General features: G+C 34.6%; 1 protein-coding gene across 1 annotated transcript in view; it reads left to right on the top strand.

Moving 5' to 3' along the window:
• LOC112410726 (zinc finger protein 33B) overlaps nt 1–18,475 on the top strand; it is a 46,980-nt gene that overhangs the window by 3,949 nt on the left and 24,556 nt on the right. Inside the window, exons 3-4 of the mRNA XM_024761432.1 lie at nt 10,032–10,176; nt 10,826–10,921. Of these exons, the coding sequence (XP_024617200.1) occupies nt 10,032–10,176; nt 10,826–10,921 (241 nt within the window). The remainder of the gene's footprint in view (nt 1–10,031; nt 10,177–10,825; nt 10,922–18,475) is intronic.

Genomic DNA, 18,475 nt, shown 5'->3' with positions numbered 1-18,475 from the left:
GTCTGTCTGTGAAGAATAAGCACAATAAAAGGATAACACTTCCTGACCAAGCACCAACAAAACAGATTTGAGTGGGAGTGCCTGCCATATTTCTTCATTACGCATGCTGCTGTCTTGGACTGGGTAGATTTTGTCATATTCACAAAGTATTCACTGAGTCTTATTAAGAATGAGAGTTTAATTTCTCCGAATGCTTTCTTAACATTTTATGGGGGATATTTCCACATCTCTTAATAACTAATCTTTGTGTTTTGAAACAAGACCCACTAGGTCAAAAAGTATTATTCTTTTAATGATCTGCATAATTCTGTTCATCAGTATTTTTTCCATAAACTTGTCTATAGTATTATTATTATTATTATTATTTTTGTGGTACGCGGGCTTCTCACTGTTGTGGCCTCTCCCGTTGCAGAGCACAGGCTCCGGATGCGCAGGCTCAGCGGCCATGGCTCACGGGCCCAGCCGCTCCGCAGCATGTGGGATCTTCCCGGACCAGGGTACGAACCCATGTCCCCTGCATCGGCAGGCGGACTCTCAACCACTGCGCCACCAGGGAAGCCCTGTAGTATTATTTTTTAAATGTTTAATCTGTTGCTTTTTATTTCTAACAGTTTTTCATTTGTGACTTTTATTACAGATATGTATTTATTAGTCTTCCAAGGAACCAGCTTTTGGCTTCATTGATCTATAATTTTCATTAACTTCTACCTTTATTCCTTGCTTCAGCTGTCTTGGTTATAGGCTATTTTTTCCAACTTTTTGTTGAAGATGAGTTTATTTTAAAGCTTTTAAGTGTATGCATTTAAAGATGTAATTACCCTCTGTGTACCATTTTAACTACAAAATCCAGGTATCAATATGTAGTGCTTTTTTTTTTTTATGCAGGCTTCAGTTTCTATTTTCATGCCTTCTTTGATCAATAAATTAGTGTATCTTAGTTTTTAATAAATCTTATTTGTATATGTGTAGCAGGTTTATAGAAAAGTCACAGATCTTAACTATATCTTAACTATAGAACTCAGTGAATTATTACAAATCCATTTCCCATGTACTGTACTTTTCAAGGGACTGTACTGTAAGATTTAAAATGTTTTCTTTATTTTTTGTGTTTGTTTTTTTATGTATTATTTGTGTGAAAAGTATTATAAACCTATTACAGTACAGTACTATATAGCCGATTGTGTTAGTTGGGTACCTAGGCTATCTTTGTTGGACTTAGAAACAAATTGGACTTACGAACGTGCTCTCAGAACAGAACTTGTTCATATGTAGGGGACTTAGTGTATTTCTCTTCTTGGATAATCATCTTTGCTCATTTAATTCTTTTGGCCCTCAGTGTTACCTTATCTCATATAAATATAGCCAAACCTACTTTTATTTTACTTATATTTTCTGCAGCATGTTTGATTTTTTGCCCGTCATTTGATTTTCAAATTTTCATGTTCTTTTCTTACAAATAACCTGTGGCAGGTTTTGTTTTTCAAGTCAGGTATGTCTGCCATCGATAAGAAATTTAGCACATTCATATGCCATCTTATAGCTTAGTTGCTGTTTTTGCTATTTAGTTTAATACATATCTTAGTATGACATCATTGACATTTTTTATGTTCTTTATATTATATTTTTTGTCGTACTTTCTCGTTCTTTATGCACTGCTAGTCACATTTATTTTCTTTTTTTTCTAATTTGGTAGATTGCTGCTTTTTGGTTCTGATTACCAGCACATTAGTAATTGTTGTAATTGACTCTGTATTTCTTTATTAACATATGTATGTTAAATAATACTTTCTCATCAAGATCTTTTGATTGTCCATTGCTCGTCTTTCATCCAAGCTAGAGAAGAACTTCAGAAAAATTTTGTATTTCCACATCACTCCTAAAAAAGTGCCTTGGTTTTGTTTTGATATATCATACTTTTTTGTTTCAGGCTATTCGTTTCGTGAACAGTATATCAGTTTTATTTCAGAGACTTTCAGTCAAACGGATGTTATAAATTCCAAAAAATATCTGTATTTTTTTCCTCAGTTCATTGAAGTAAAGTGTACATAACTTAAGTGTCAAACTTAAGTATCCCATGAGATTCCCTGGCCCTCCAAGTTCCTCATTATTCTGACTTCTGTTATTGTTGATTACTTTTGCTTCTATGTCTGGCTTTCACTCGATATAGTTTCTGTGAGATTCATTCCTTTTGCTAAGTATATCTATTTCTTTTTATTGCTGTATAGTATTCCACTATATGACTCTGCTACCGTTTATTTCTCCATTGTATTGGTGGGCATTTGGGCTCTCTCTAGGTTTTGGCTATTAAAAACAAAACTTCTGTGAACATTTTCTACAGGCCTTTGGTTAAGAAAAACACACATGTGGGGTGTATAACTAGGGGAGGAATTACTATATATAGCTTGAGAAGAAATTCCCAAATGTTTTTCCAACATGTATATGTTTACTTATACTCCCACTAGCAAGGTATGAAGGTTTCAGTTGCTTCATGTTCTTGCCAATATCTCCATTTGGTGTTTTCTGACGTTTTCGTTTTAGACATCTAAGTGTGTATAGTGGTATGTCATTGTGGTTACCAAGTGAGAGTAAGATAGGGTGTAGGCAGTAGATAGGGGCATGAGGGAACTTCTGGATTTAAGGTAAAGTTTTGTTTCTTGACCTGGATTCTGGTTAAGTGGGTGTGTTCACTGTGAAAATTCATTGAGCCATTTGTACACTTAAGTACACTTGTGCATTGTTTTTGTATATATATTATATTTCAATAAAAATTACAAAAATCACAAAGAGGTGACAATGACAAATTAAGTTATCTAAAGAAGTCTGAAGAATAACATTAAGCTAAAACCAGGAGTCAGAATAAGATTACTTATTTTATACATGGGGATTAGGTCAACAAATATAATTGTATCAACAAATATAATTATACCTATAATTATATCAAGAAATGTAATTGTACATATTTCAAGTGTACAATGTGATGATATGATATGCATATATATTGTGGGATGATAACCAGGATCAAGATAATTGACACATCCATCACCTCACATAGTTAACTCTGTTTTTTGACAGTGAGAATGCTTGAGATGTACACTCAGCAAAGTTCAAGTATACAGTACTGTATAATTAATTATAGCCAACTGTACTGTACATTAGAGCCTCTGAAGTTATAATAACTGAAATTTTATACCTTTTGACTTACATCATTCCATTTCCCCATTCCCCCAGCCCTTAGCAACCCCCGGCAACCCCCATTTCATTCTCTTTCTATGAAATTGGCTTTTATTGTTGTTTTTGTTGTTATTTTTAGATTCCACATATAAGTGCTACCAGTAGTATTTTTCTTTCATTGTCTGACTTATTTCACATAGCATAAGTCCAGCCACATTGTTTCCAGTGGCAGAATTTCCTTCTTTTTGTCGCTGAATAGTATTTCATTGTATATATCCATTGCATTTTCATTATTTATTCATATGTTGATGGACCACTTAGGCTGTTTCCATGTTTTGGCTATTGTAAATAATGCTGCAATGGACATGAGGGTGCAGATATCTCTTTGGGATAGTGATTTTGTTTCTTTTGGGTTTATACCCAGAAGTGGAATTGCTGGATCATATAGTAGTTCTATTTTAAATTTTTTGAGGAGGCACTACAGTGTCCTCCATAGTGGCTGCATCCGTTTACATTCCTACCAGCAGTGCACAAGGCTTCCCTTTTCTCTACATCCTTGCCAGCATTTGTTATTTCTTGTCTTTCTGGTAATAGCCATTTTAAGGTGTGAGGTGATTTCTCCTTGTGATTTTGTTTGCATTTGATGATTAGTGATGTTGAACACCTGTTCATATACATGTTAGCCATTCATATGTCTTTGGAAAAATGCTTATGGAGGTCCTTTAACCATTTTTCAATTGGATTATTTGCTTTTTTGCTTTTGAGTTGTATGAGTTCTTTATAGATTTTGGATATTAACCCTTTATCAGAAACATGTTTTAACATTTTCTCCCTTTCTGTAGGTTGCCTTTTCAGTTTCTTGATTGTTTCCTTTGGTGTGCAGAGGTTCTTACGTTTGATGTAGTTCTACTAGTTTATTTTAGCTTTTGTTGCCTGTGCTTTTGGTGTCTTATCCAAGAATCATTGCCAAGAACCATGTCAAGGAGCTTCTTCCCTATGTTTTCTTCAGGGGTTTTAGTGTATCAGGTCTTATGTGTAAGTCTTTGATCTATTTCAAGTTAATTGTTATGAGTGGTATAAGATCAGGGTCCAGTTTTATTCTTTTGCATGTGGATATCCAGTTTCCCCAACACCAGTTACTGCAGAGACTGTCCTTTTCCCATTGTGTATTATTGGCACCCTGTCAAAAATCAGTTGACTACGTAAGTGTGGGTTTATGTCTGGGCTCTTTGTTCCACTTGATCACAGCTATTTTTATCACACATAAGTCTCCCTTTCCCTGAAATTAATATTCACTTAATGTAACTTAATTGGTTCTTTATTCATTCTTCCAGAAACCATTTATGAATATTTATTATGTGTCCTAATGTGTGCCAGAAGCTGAGGATTCTAAGAAGAATGAGATATATATTTATAACTCCTTATAAGGAGAAACTCTTAGAATTATGTAGGGCATTAAAACAAACACATAATTTTTGTATCATTACAAGTCCTACAATAGAGATGTAAACAAAATCCTGTTTTGTTTTCCTCAGGATTTTTTTCTGGTCAAAAAAAAAAGAAAGAAAAAGTGGGACTTTCAAACTTAAGATAACTGTTTTTTACATTGAGTGATTTAACCTATTTTCATTTATTGTTGTTTGGTTTTAGTCCTTCCATCCCACGGTATATTTATTTGTACTTTTTCTTGTTGGTGGTTCATTACATGTTTTATTCTGTTTTGTTTTTTCAACACTGAGCTTACGATGCAATATTCTGTTTTAACATAAGATACCTAAATTTTATCATCTCTCTCCACCTTACATCTTCATAAACTTATGTTACTTTACTTCTCATTCAGTGTACTCTCCCTCTTCAGATATTTAAGGAATCTCAGCCTTGGTACTCATGATATGTATCTGCATCAACAGATAAAAAGATTTTATTTACATGTTCTTTATTAGCAGCATAAAAAAATGTCACAGCTTCATATCTTTCCTTTCAGAAGGTATAAATTATCCTGTTGCAAACTTCTACAGCTGCTGGCTGTCACTTTACTAGCATCTTGTTATTGCTGCTTTTATGAATTCATTCACCATTTCATATATGCCATTTTCCTCCTCGTTTGCATTCTGATTTTTTTGGTTTTGTTTTTTGCTATGTCATGATTCAGTAAAGTGTGTAAGGTGCATTCATCGTAACTGTCAGGCTCAGCGGCCATGGCTCACGGGCCCAGCTGCTCCGCGGCATGTGGGATGTTTCCGGGTCACGAACCCGTGTCCCCTGCATCGGCAGGCGGATTCTCAACCACTGCGCCACCAGGAAGCCCTGTATACTGCTTTTTAAAAAAAACAGCAACAACACATATATGTCCTAGTAACTACCAACTAGGTCAAGATATTTAATATTTCCACCACCCCTTCAGGTTCCTTTCCAATCTTTAACAACTTCCCTTCCCTTATGTGGCACTGTTCTATCATTATTTGTTAATGTTGCCTGTTATTGAAACTTAGATGTATAGAATTAGTGTGTACACTTTTATATGAGGCTTTTTTCATTCAATATATGTTAGATTCACCCATGTTGCTGCCTGTAGTTTATTCCTTGTATTACTGCATAGTGTTCCACTACATGAAAATACTACAATTTACTTACCCATTCTCCTTTTGAGAGGATTTTTTTCTTTTTATATCTAGTAGCTTTTTAGTTATAAAATTTTGTATTTTTTTAGTTTTTACTCTAGATATTACAGTTTGTGTTTGTGATGTTGTTATATGTAATGAATATTTATTTGGGTGTTCCTCCAGGATTCCTTAACTTAGCTCCTAAAACTCTAATAATATCCCTAAGAGCTGTAAGGGCATCTGTTGTTATAATATTTAGTTTTTGTTCCCAGTTCCTGAAGTAGCTTCGGAGAAATTAAGGTAGAATTGGTGTCTTTTGCTGTTCGTAACAAGCTGCTTTCAACCACACCTGAGTTTGTGTTAATGAGGTGACTTTTGGAATGCCTCTAAGAATGAGGTACGGGTACCAGGAACACTAACCATGTGATTAGAGGGTTGGAACTCTCTGAGGAGGGGTGAGGGGCTGGAGGCTGAGTTAGTTGCTAATGACCTGTGCTTTAATCAATCATGACTATATAATGAAACCTCCATAAAAATCTTTGAATTTATGGGATTCAGAGAGCTTCCAGGTTGTTGAACATGAGGGTGGCAAGCTCTGAGAGGGCATGGAAGTTCTGTATCCTTTTCCCCTTGCTTTGTGTATCTCTTCCTTCTGGGTGTTCCTGAGTTGTATCCTTTTATAATAAACCATTAATCTAGTAAGTAAATCATTTTTCTGTGTTCTGTGAGCCACTCTATCAAATTATTGAACCAAAAGAGGAGGGCGTGGGAACCTTGATTTATATCCATTGGTGAGATGTACACGTGACAATCTGCATTTTCAATTCGTGTCTGAAGTGGGAGTGGTGTTGTGGGACTGAGCCTGGGATCTGACGCTATAGTGTCAGAGTTGAGTTAATTCCTTGGAGTGGGAAAAACTCCCACAAATTTGTTGACCTGAGGAGAGTAAAACAGAGGAATTGAGCTTTTCCTCTACAGTTTTCTTATTTTTGCCTACGTGCTTTTACCACTCGACAGACAATACAAGAATCTTAAAACAGTTTTAAGTATCCTTTTACTAGTGTTTTGCTGTATTTTACTTTTGTGTTTGTCACAGATTCCAGAAGACGTTACTTGTTGGTTTAAAGTCCATTTTCAGTTTTATTTATTACTTCCCGAAGCTTTGTGCTTCCATCAGGTATCATTTTCCATAACTGTAGTATTTCTTGTCTGTGCGTACTGTTGATAACTTTTTCAACCCTTATGTGGAAAATATATTCATTTCAGAAGAATATTTTTGCTGGATTTGGAATTTTCTAGTGACATTTTTCCTAGCTGCTTAAAATGACATTCCGTTTTGTTTTCTTATTTGCAAATGGCCTGTTCAAATTTTTACCCAGTGTCTTCTCATTTTCATAGTTTCTGTTGAAGGGTTTGCTGTCAGTTTAGTTACCAAGATGACTGGCCTTTTTTTCCCCTCATTAATTTATAAAATGTCTTTCTTTATTAGGGATAGGACTTCTTTGTCAGGTATATGTATTCCAAATGCCTTCTCCCACTCTGTGTTGAATTTTTATTCTCTTTCTTTTGATAAGGGTAGGTTCTTAATATTATAGTATTATTATATAATTTGTGTCCCGTTTAAGAAATCTTTGCCTATTCTGAGGTCATGAAGGTATTTCTTATGGCATTTTCTAAAATTTTTATTGTTTTACTTTTCAAGTTTAGATCTATATACTGTCTAAAATACATTTCTCTTTACACTTAAGGTAGTAATAAATGTTCATTATATCAGTAATTAAACTAGCATCATTTATTGAAATGATTGTCCTTCTGTTACCCTTGTCATAAATGAAGTGATATATATGTGTGGGTCTGTTTTTGGCCTCTTCTTCCATTCTGTTGATATGAAAATTCTTATGCTGGTATCATACTGTTTTAATTATGGTATATTGATAATTATACATGATAAATGATACTCTTTCTGGCTTAATTTTTTTTCAAGATTGTTTTGTCGATTTTCACATATTTCACAATTAGCTTGTCTGGGATTTTGTTTGAAATTGCTATGAATTTGAACATCAGCATGGAGAGAATTGATATATTTTATAATATATTTTATAATATTGAGCCTGCCTATCCACGAATTTGTTACATTCCTCCATTTATTTGGGTCTTCTTATTTTCCTTCATTTTATTTTTTGTAAAGATTTTCGTATTTTTCTTGCTATTGTGAGTTGTACCTTTAAAAAATTTAATTTTCTGAAATTTGCTATACTGAACTTGTATCTAATTTCTAAAACTTTTATTTTGGATACTTTTATTTGGATTTTCTGTGTACTTGATTGTTATACTATATTACTCAAAGAACTTCAGAAAAATATTGAATAAAATTGGAGATAGTAGGTGTCTTTATCTTGCTCCTAATTTTAAGTGGGACACTTTCCATATTTTACCATTAAGTGTGATACTTGGTGGAGGTATTTGTAAAAATCCTTTGTCACATTGAGAAAATTCCTTTCTATTTCTAGTTTGCCAAGAGGTTTTTTTTTTTTTTTTTAATCCTGCTTTTCTGTATTTACTGAGTTGGTCATATCATCATCTCTTAGGTTTAAAAACTATTCTTTCTTGTAATTCTACCTTTCAGAAAATTCCGTCGTGGCCTTCATGACCTGTTCTTTTTCTGTAAGCTAGTTAAAAAGTGATTTTCCCTCAGCTTCCAGTCTTTTTTATTTTCACTCTTAATTTTCTGAGAGCCTTTTGATTCATTCTTGATGACGTCAGACACTACTAAACTATTAATGTCTACCAAGTCCTTATTTTCATTCTACACCTCCAGTATTATGCTTCAGATTTATTATAGTTAAGACATATCTTGCAAAAGTACAGTGCCCAATCTATTTTCTTCTAATGTTGCTGGCTTGCTTTGTGACTCTAGTATCTGTACAGGTGTTCATGCATATACCCTGAGAAAACATTTCCTTTTCTGTCCGTGAATTTTTTTTTTTGCGGTACGCGGGCCTCTCCCGTTGCGGAGCACAGGTTCCGGACACGCAGGCTCAGCAGCCATGGCTCACAGGCCTAACCGCCCTGCGGCATGTGGGATCTTCCCGGATCGGGGCAGGAACCCATGTCCCCTGCATCGGCAGGCGGACTCTCAACCACTGTGCCACCAGGGAAGTGCTCTATCTCCTTTTATCAATGCTCTATTTGCATCCCAGTTTCTACTTTAGTAGTTTATGTAAATGGTGTTGTTTTGTCCTTTAGCTTTCCCTTCCCTTTTTTAAAAAAGAGAATTGGTTCTGATATAAAAACCTGGTCACATACTTTCAGTATATCCTTGAATCTCTTCTTTGGCTCCTCTTTCTCTGCAGCAGTGATCCCCCAAGTAGAGGCATGAATTCTGGATGATATCAAAAACAATACAATTGAATATCTTCTCTTATATGTTCTACAGACATTTCAAGTTCAGTAGGTCCAAAATCTTTCCTGTCTCATTTTCTACACATCCTAATTATTGTCTCTGAATTGAAGGATTGGAACCTAGAATATGTATTGTAGTGAAATAAAATACTAGACTTTTTTTACATTTTAAGTCTAAGAATAGAGCTAAAGTTCATAATAAATTTATTGTTAGTTTATTTCTATAATTTATAAATATAAACTTCTCTAGTGTTCAAAAATATTCTTTAACGTGGAAAGTTATCACATACTTTGGAGACTATTGGTCTGAAGTTACTCTGTAATCTGTTCCTTGAATACATCCATGGCCCTTTTTCTTATCTCAGCTCTTCCTCTGCTGTTTGCCTTTTTGCTCATTTCCTGAAGATGTTAGAGGGCCGCTGCCTTTGCCTGTGCCCTGGCCTTGTGTTCATGAAGAACACAGTGTTACTCTTTATCCAACAGCTGTTCTTCCTCAGTGAAGCTCAAAATAGAACTAGTTTTGCTTCTCATTTAATATATTATGTGTGTACTTTAACAATAGTGCTTGTAACATATTACTGCAAGTTTTCTTACCAGATTATATGCTTCTTGAATACAGGATGATTTTTAATAATCTTAGTATTTCCAAGGACTAGCATAGTTCCAGATCCATTGTGCGGGCTTGATAATTAATGCAATGGCAGAATATTTCTACTATGATTTCTCTTCTTCTCCCAGAGTATAAAGCAAAAGAAACATTCTGCAAACCAATTTGGTAATCTGTAAACAGTAATCATGGTAAGGATTTGTTTCCATACATCTTCTCCCATGTCACCTTAATTTTGAACATTTCAGATTGAACAGAAATTCCAGGGATCGGTATCATTTACGGATGTGACTGTGGGCTTCACCCAAGAGGAGTGGCAGCACCTGGACCCAACTCAGAGGTCCCTTTACAGAGATGTGATGCTGGAGAACTACAGTAACCTTGTCTCAGTGGGTAAGGTCTGTTTATTATGTAATTCTAAATGGCATTTAAAATTTTTCTTTTAAACCCTAATCCTCAATTAGGGTTAGATTAAATTATTAGATCCTCATGGTGGGATTAATGCACTTACAAAAACAGGAGGAGAAAAGGGATCTTTCTGCGTTCTCCACCATGTGAGGACACAGCAAAAAGATAGCTATTTGCAAACCGGGAAGAGAGGCCTCACCAGATTCTGACCATGCTGGCACCTTGATCTCAGACTTCTTAGCCTCCAGACTGTGAGAAATAAATTTCTGTTGTTTAACCCTCCTGGTCTGTGGTATTCTGTTATAACAGCCCGAACTGACTAAGGCATCAAGTAATAATAAATGCCTGAGAATCTTAAATCAGACCCTCATCCTGGCCACAAATTTATAATGGGAAAAAATGCTTTTAACTAAGAAACACATGGACATTCTGTAGAGTTTAATGATTTAAGATTGGAAGTCGGGAGTCAATGTTTATTGGTCACTTTTGGGCACCAGGAAGACATTTGTATTTACTTCTCCAAGGAAATGTTCAGTGGCACTTTCATTGACCAGCTCTAGAAGCTTCCTCCTCTTCCAGAGGCCCTGAAGTCTAGGCCACCCGGTCCAAGTCCTAAATTATTTCATTTTGACAGGGTATTGTGTTACCAAACCAGAGGTGATCTTCAGGCTGGAGCAAGGAGAGGAGCCATGGATACTGGAGGAAGAATTCCCAAGACAGAGTTTTCCAGGTGAGTTAATGTGTACTGAACAAATGAATATCAGGGAATTTATTAGTCCAGAGGTTGACAACTTTAAAAGGTTTTTTGAAGAATATCACATTAGAGAGTCTAATCCTTATAAGTGACTTAAAATACTGATATTTTGAATCACACCTCCAGATACCACTGTTACAAAAAATGTTCTCCTTTTGATTCACTTTTTGAATATTCATCATTCTTAGATTTGTCAGTAGTCCAGTTTTTGCCCATCTCATCTTTACTCTTGTTTTTCTTGGTTACTCTATGATTCTCAAAGCAATTTCAGTTGCCTGCCTTACTACCTCCATTGCTCTGCATTCCTGTTGTTATTGGCCATTTTTTGACTTAAATAATTTTTGAGTACCTGCTATACTGTAAGAGCTGAGTGTAGTGTGAAAAAAATAATGTGTCTTAATGAGTTTATAGAAGTAGTGTTGTTAATGGCCACAGGTATGTGAAAAGATGCTCAACATCACTAATCATTAGGGAAATGCACATCAAAACCACAATGAGATATCACATCACACCAGTTAGAATGGTTAGCATCAAGAAAACAAGAGTTAAGATGTGTTGGCAAGGCTGTGGAGAAAAGCGAACCCTTGTACACCATTGGTTAAGATGTAAATTGGTTCAGCCAGTTTGGAAAACAGTATGCAGGTTCTGCAAAAAATTAGAAATAGAACTAGAATATGACCCAGTATTTATACTTCTGGGTTGTATACCCCCCCAAAATGAAAACAGGATATTGAAGAGATATATGCATTCTGATGTTTATTGCAGCATTATTCACAGTAGCCAGGGTATGGAAACAATCTTAGTGCCCATCAACAGATGAATGGATAAAAAAGATGTGATGTGTACAATATGTATACACAGTGGAATATTATCTAGCCACAAGAAAAGGAGGTCATCCTGCCATTTGCAATACGGATGGACTTTGAACACATTATGCTAAGTGAGATAAGTCAGATAGAGAAAGACAGGTTACTATATGATATTACTTATATGTGGAGTCTGAAAAAGCCAAACTCTTAAAAACAAGAGAGTGACGTGGTGGTTACTAGAGGATGAAAGATGAGGAAATAGGACATGCTATTTAAGGGTACCAACTTGTAATCAGTAAATAAGCCTTAGAGAGCTAATGAACAGTATAGTGAATAGAGGCAACAGTATGGTATTATAATCATCAAATTTGCTAAGAGACTAGAACTTAAAGAGACTAGAACTTAATTCTTCTAACTACTAAAAAGAAATGATAATTATGTAACATGATAGTTGTGCTAATTATTGCTACAGTGGCAGTCACAGTATAGCTTATAAATTTGTCAAGGTAACATGTTGTACACCTTAAATTTATAAAGTTATATGTCAAATATATTTTAATTTTTAAAAAAGTAGTGTTTTGATTTACATTTCCCTGATGATTAATGATGTAGAGCACCTTTTCATGTACTCCGTGGCCATCTGCATGTCTTCTTTGGAAAAATGTCTATTCATATCCTCTGCTCATTTTTAAATCAGATTTTTTTTTTTGCTGTTGAATTGTATGAGTTCTCTATGTATTTTAGATATTAACCCTTTATCAGATACATAGTTGTAAATATTTTCTCCTGTCAGTAGGTTGCTTTTTTCATTTTGTTGATGGTTTCCTTTTATGTGCTAAAGCTTTGAAGTTTGATGTAGTCCCACGTGTTTATTGTGCTTTTGTTGACTTTGCTTTTGGTTTCAAATCCAAAAAAAAAAAAAAATCATTGCCAAGACCACTATCAAGGAGCTTATTACTGCCTATATTTTCTTCTAGGAGTTTTATGGTTTCAGGTTTTATGTTCCCATCTTTAATTCATTTTGAGTTAGTTTTGCATGTGGCTGTACAGTTTTCCCAACACCATTTATGGAAGAGACTGTCATCTCCATGTTGTATATTCTTGGATCCTTTGTTTTAAATTAATTGATTATGTATGCATGGGTTTATTTGGGGGCTCTCCATTCTGTTCCATTGATCTATGTCTGTTTTTATGCCAGTACCATGCTGTTTGATTATTATAGCTTTGTAGTATAGATTGAAATCAGGAAGTGTGATACTTCCAGCTTTCTTCTTTGTTCTCAAGATTGCTTTGGCTATTAGGAGTCTTTTGTGGGTCCATACAAATTTTAGGATTGTTTGTTCTACTTCTTTGAAAAATGCTGTTGAAATTTTGATAGGGATTGCTTTGAATCTGTAGATTACATTGGGTCATATGAACATATTAATAATATAATTCTTACAGTTCATGAGCATGGAATAACTTTCCGTTTATTTGTGTCTTCTTCAGTTTCTTTTATCAGTGTCTTATAGTTTTCAATATGCAGGTCTTTATCTACTTGGTTAAATTTATTTTTAGGTTTTTCATTCTCTTTGATGCAGTTTTAAATGGGATTGTTTTCTTACTTTCTCTTTCTGATAGTTTGTATTAATCTATAGAAAAAACAGATTTTTGTATGTTGATTTTGTATCCTCCAACTTTACTGAATTCATTTATTAGTTCTAAAAGTTTTTTGATGGAGTCTTTTCTATGTGTAATACCATGTTATCTGTAAATAATGACAGTTTACTTGTTCCTTTCTGATTTCGATGGCTTTTTTTTAAAATTAATTAATTAATTTGGTTGTACCAGGTCTTAGTTGTGGCAGGCAGGCTCCTTAGTTGCAGCTTGCCAGCTCCTTAGTTGCGGCACGTGGGCTCTGTAGTTGTGACATGCAAACTCTTAGTTGTGGAATGCATGTGAAATGTAGTTCCCTGACCAGGGACTGAACCCAGGCCGCCTGCCTTGGGAGCACGGAGTCTTATCTTCTCTGGTGGGGAAGTCCCTGGATGGCTTTTATTACATTTTCTTGCCTACGTCCTCTGACTAGGACTTCCAATACCATGTTGAATAGAAGTGTCAAGAATGGGCATCCTTGTCTTGTTCCTGATCTTACAGAAAAATCTTTCCGGTTTTTATCATTGAGTATGATTTTAGCAGTGGTCCTGTCATACATGGCCTGTATTATGTTGAGGTACATTTCCTCACTACCCACTTTGTTGAGAGTTTTGATCACGAATGAGTGTTGAATTTTGTCAGATGCTTTTTTTTTCTCCATTTATTGAGATGATCATTGATTTTTATCCTTTCCTAATATGATGTATATCACATTGATTTCCAGATGTTGACTCATCCTTTCATTCCTGGAATAAATTCCACTTTATCGTGGTGTATGCTGCCTTTATTGGATTGTTGAATTTGATTTGCTAATATTTTGTTGAGGATTTTTGTGTCTGTCTTCATCAGGGGTATTAGCTTGTAATTTTCTTTTCTCTCAGTGTCTTTGTCAAGTTTTAGTAACAGGGTCATGCTGGCCTTCTAAAATGAATTTGGAAGTGTCCCTCTCTATTAATTTTTTGGAAGAGTTTGAGAAAGATTGGTAATAATTCTTTAAGTGTTTGTTAGAATACACCATTGAAGCTGTCTGGTCCTAGGTTTTTGTTTGCTGGGAGTTTTTTTGATTATTGATTAAACTTCTTACTAGTAATTGGCCTGTTAAGATTTTTAATTTCTCCCTGATTCAGTGTTGGTAGGTTGTATATTTCTAGGAATTTATTCCTTCTAGTCGTGAAATTTATTGTGGTATAGTTTTTTATAGTAGACTCTTACCCTTTGTATTTCTGAGGTGTCACTTGTAACATCTTCTTTTTTGTTTTTGGTATTATTTATTTGAGTCTTTTTCTCACCGTGAGACTGTCTAAAGGTTTCTTAATTTTGTTTATCTTTTCAAAGAACCAACTCTTAGTTTCATTGATCTTTTCTACTGTATTTTTAGTCCCTATTTCATTTTTATCTGCTTTAGTCTTTGTTATTTTCTCTTCTACTAATTTGGGCTTCATTCCTCCCTCTTTTTCTAGTTCTTTGAGTTGTAAAGTTAGGTTGTTTATTTGAGAGTTTTCTTATTTCTTGATGTAAGCATTGTCATGAATTTCCTGCTTAAAACTGCTTTCACTTCATCCTGTGAGTTTTGGTCTGTTGTGTTTACATTTTCATTTGTCTCAAGATAGTTTTTTTTTCTCCTTTGAATTCTTTGACTCATTGGTGTTCACTGGCATTTTGTTTAGTCTCCAAATATATGTGAACTTTCCAATTTTCTTCTTGTAATTGGTTTTTTTAATTCTGTATCATTGTGGTTGGAAAAGATGCTTGATATGATTTCAGTTTTCTTGAATTTGTTAAGACATATTTTGTGGGCTAACACATGATCTATCCTGGAGAATGTTCGTTGTACATTTGAGAAGAATGTGTATTCTGTTACTTTTGGGTGGAATGTTTTGTGTATATCTGTTAATTAATCTGGTCTGATATGTTGATTAAGTCCACTGTTTCCATATGGATTTTCTGTCTGGATTATCCATTGACAAAAGTGGGATATTATCCCTACTCTTATTGTATTGCCATCAGTTTCTCTCTTTAGGTCTCTTAATATTTCCTTTATATTTAGGTGCTGCTGTGTTGCGTGCATAAATATTTACAAACATTATATCCTCTTTGGGGTTGAATCCTTATGATCTGTTTTGGTTTCAATGCATTAGATAAAATAGCCTCTCTTCTCTCTTGAAGGAGTAGTCTCATGTAAGAGATATGTTTTACTCTTCAACTCTGCCCTAGCTCTTGGTTGTCCTTTAAAACTTTCCTATTGTCTAAACAGCCTAATTTATTTTTAGTGGCTCCCAATATGTGAGGGTGTTCCAAGACCTATCAGTGTCCCAAAGCAGAGGATCTCACTCAGAATCTAGATTGCGGCTGATTGGAGGCCAGACCCTCAGGCAGTACCTTTTAAAGAGTGCAGATATATAATTCTGTGGAACCACAGGTATAAGCCTTGCTAGCCACCAGAGCCAGGTGATCTTAGAGGTGTCTCTCTAAGATTGTAGCAGTTGCAACAGTCAGGGTACAAGACTAGTGTGGAAGTTCCTTTCTGGAAGATACCCATGAGCTGGAGTGAGGCACAGGGAGAGTGCAGAGAAGTCACCCTCCAGGTGGAGTGAGTTAGGAGAGCACAGAGTTGCCACTCATTTACTGTTTTCAAATGATAAACCTACCTTGCTTTAGAGGGGTAAGTTCCACGTGGTCATCCTTTATAATCCTTTTTATACGTTACTGGATAAAATTTGATAGTGTTTTGTTGAGGATTTGTGGGTCTTCAATACTCATAGTATGTTGATCTTAGTATTCTTGGATATTGATCTGTAGTTGTATCTTCTGATGTTTGATTTTGGTACCAGGGTAATATTGGGCTCATAGAATGAGTTAGGAAGTGATCTTTTCCATTTTTTTGAATAATTAATTATTTTCTAAGTGTTTGGTAAAATTCACCAGTGAAACCATCTGAACCTGAGCCCTTTTATGGGAAGTTTTAAAATGACTAATTCAATGTTTTTACTTGTTATAGGTTTTTCCAAATTTTTCTGTTTATTCTTGAGTCACTTTCTGTATTTTTTCCTAATTTCAGGAATGTTTGCCTTTCATTAAAGTTATCTAATTTGTTGGCATATAATTGTTCATAACATTTCTTTACAATTATTTTTGGTTTTGTAATGTATAAAATATTATAATTTTGTAATGTTAGTATATTATATCCCTAGTGTATATACCATCTTTCATCTGTAATTAGTAATTTGAATCTTCTCTGTCAAGCTAACTAGGGATTTGTCAGTTCTGTTAATCCTTTCAAAGAATTATCTATTTTCTTTCTATTCTCTGTTTCATTAATTTTTACTCTAATCTCATTTCCCTCCTTCTGCTTGCCTTGAGTTTGTATTGCTTTTTCCTCCCCCTGTTTTTCTAAGGTAGAGGGTTATGTTATTGATTTGAGATCATTCTCCTTCAATAGTGTTATTTGCAGGTATAAATTGCCCTATAAGTACTGGTTTACGTGTGTCTCATAATCTTGGTATGTTTTGTCTTCATTTTTACTCATCTCAAAGTATTTTTCTAATTTCCCTTGTTTACTGCTTTTTTGACTCTTTTATGTAGGGATGTGTTATTTAATTTGCTCCTATTTGTGAATTTTCAAAATTCCTTTGTATCGTTGATTTGTAATTTCCTTCCATCATGCTGGCAGAATCTTTTTACATCTATTCTGGGGAATGTTTCATGTGTACTTTTGAAGAATGTGTATTCTGCGACTTTGGGGTGGAGTTTTGTATTTATGAACGTTAGATCTGGTTGCTTTATAGTGCTGTTCGTGCCTTCTTTTTTGTTTGTTTGTTTTTTCTTCATATTCTGCCCAGTTATTTTATGCGTTACTGAAAGTGGGATATTAAACTCTCTAATTATTATTGTTGATGTGTGTGTTTCACCTTTCAATTCTGTATTCACTTCATGCATTTTGAAACTGTGTTGTTAGCAGCATACATGCGCTTAGATTTATGTCTCCTTTATCAGCTAACTTTTTATCATTATATAATGCTCCTCCTTATCTCTAGTAACATCTTTTATGGTAAAGTGTATTTTGTCTGATATTAGCATAGCCACTCTAGCCTTATAGATGTTGTATACTTGTTATATGTTTTTCTGTTTTTAAAATTTTTGATCTATTTGTAGCTTTGAATATAAAGAGTATCTCTTGTAGACAGCATGTGTTTGGATTCTCACATTTTATTCAACCTGACAATTGCTGTCTTTTTACTGGATTTTTCAGTGCATTCCAAATTTGTTATTATTCATATAGTTGGATTTACACCTGCCGTTTTACTTTTTGGTGTTTACATGTGCCTTTTTGAGCCTGTGTTCTTTTTATTACTGCCTTCTTTTTCATCAAGTGGGTATATTTTAGTATAGCATGTTGATTCCTTTAATGATAATTTTACTTAAAAAATTATTTTCCTAGTGGTTGCTGTAGGATTTACTTAATAAATTCTTACCTTTTCAGAATGACTTCAGGTTTATACTATCTTACCTCCAGTGAGGTATAGAAACGTTGCTCATATATAGCTCTATATTTTCTTTTCTCTTTTTGTGTTATTACTTTTGTACATAGTACATCTGAATATGCTTAAATCCCAACAATACATTGTTGTACTTATTCCTTTATATAATTTGAAGTTTCTTAAAGGGACTGAGACAAGAATGGATAGCAAGTATGTATTTATGGTCTGTTACATTAACTTGCTTGTTCACCATTTCTGCTTCATTTGTTCCTGTGGATTCACATTACCATCCAGGGTCATTTCCTTACTCCAACATGGCTTTGTCCCTCTGCCTCATTTTGCTTTATTGTCAAATATGTTACATTTTTATATGCTACAGGCCCAGCACTACAATACAATTACATACATGCTGCCTTGGTAAAATTGTTAGGGGAAGAAATTTGCCTTTATACCATCCTTTAAAATCACATAATTATTTTACCTACAATCTTTGTGGATTTGAACCAGTGACTAGGATCACTTGCTTACAGTCTGAAGAATTTATTTCTTGTAAGGCTGGTCTAGTAGCAGTGGATTCTTGTTCGGTTTTTTGTTTTTGCTTTCTTTTA

Source organism: Neophocaena asiaeorientalis, unplaced genomic scaffold (genome assembly GCF_003031525.2).
Source record: "Neophocaena asiaeorientalis asiaeorientalis breed wild unplaced genomic scaffold, Neophocaena_asiaeorientalis_V1.1 scaffold166, whole genome shotgun sequence".
Taxonomy (NCBI): domain Eukaryota; kingdom Metazoa; phylum Chordata; class Mammalia; order Artiodactyla; family Phocoenidae; genus Neophocaena; species Neophocaena asiaeorientalis.
Note: the sequence above shows the minus strand (reverse complement) of the source record. Positions and strands in the feature narration are given on the sequence as shown.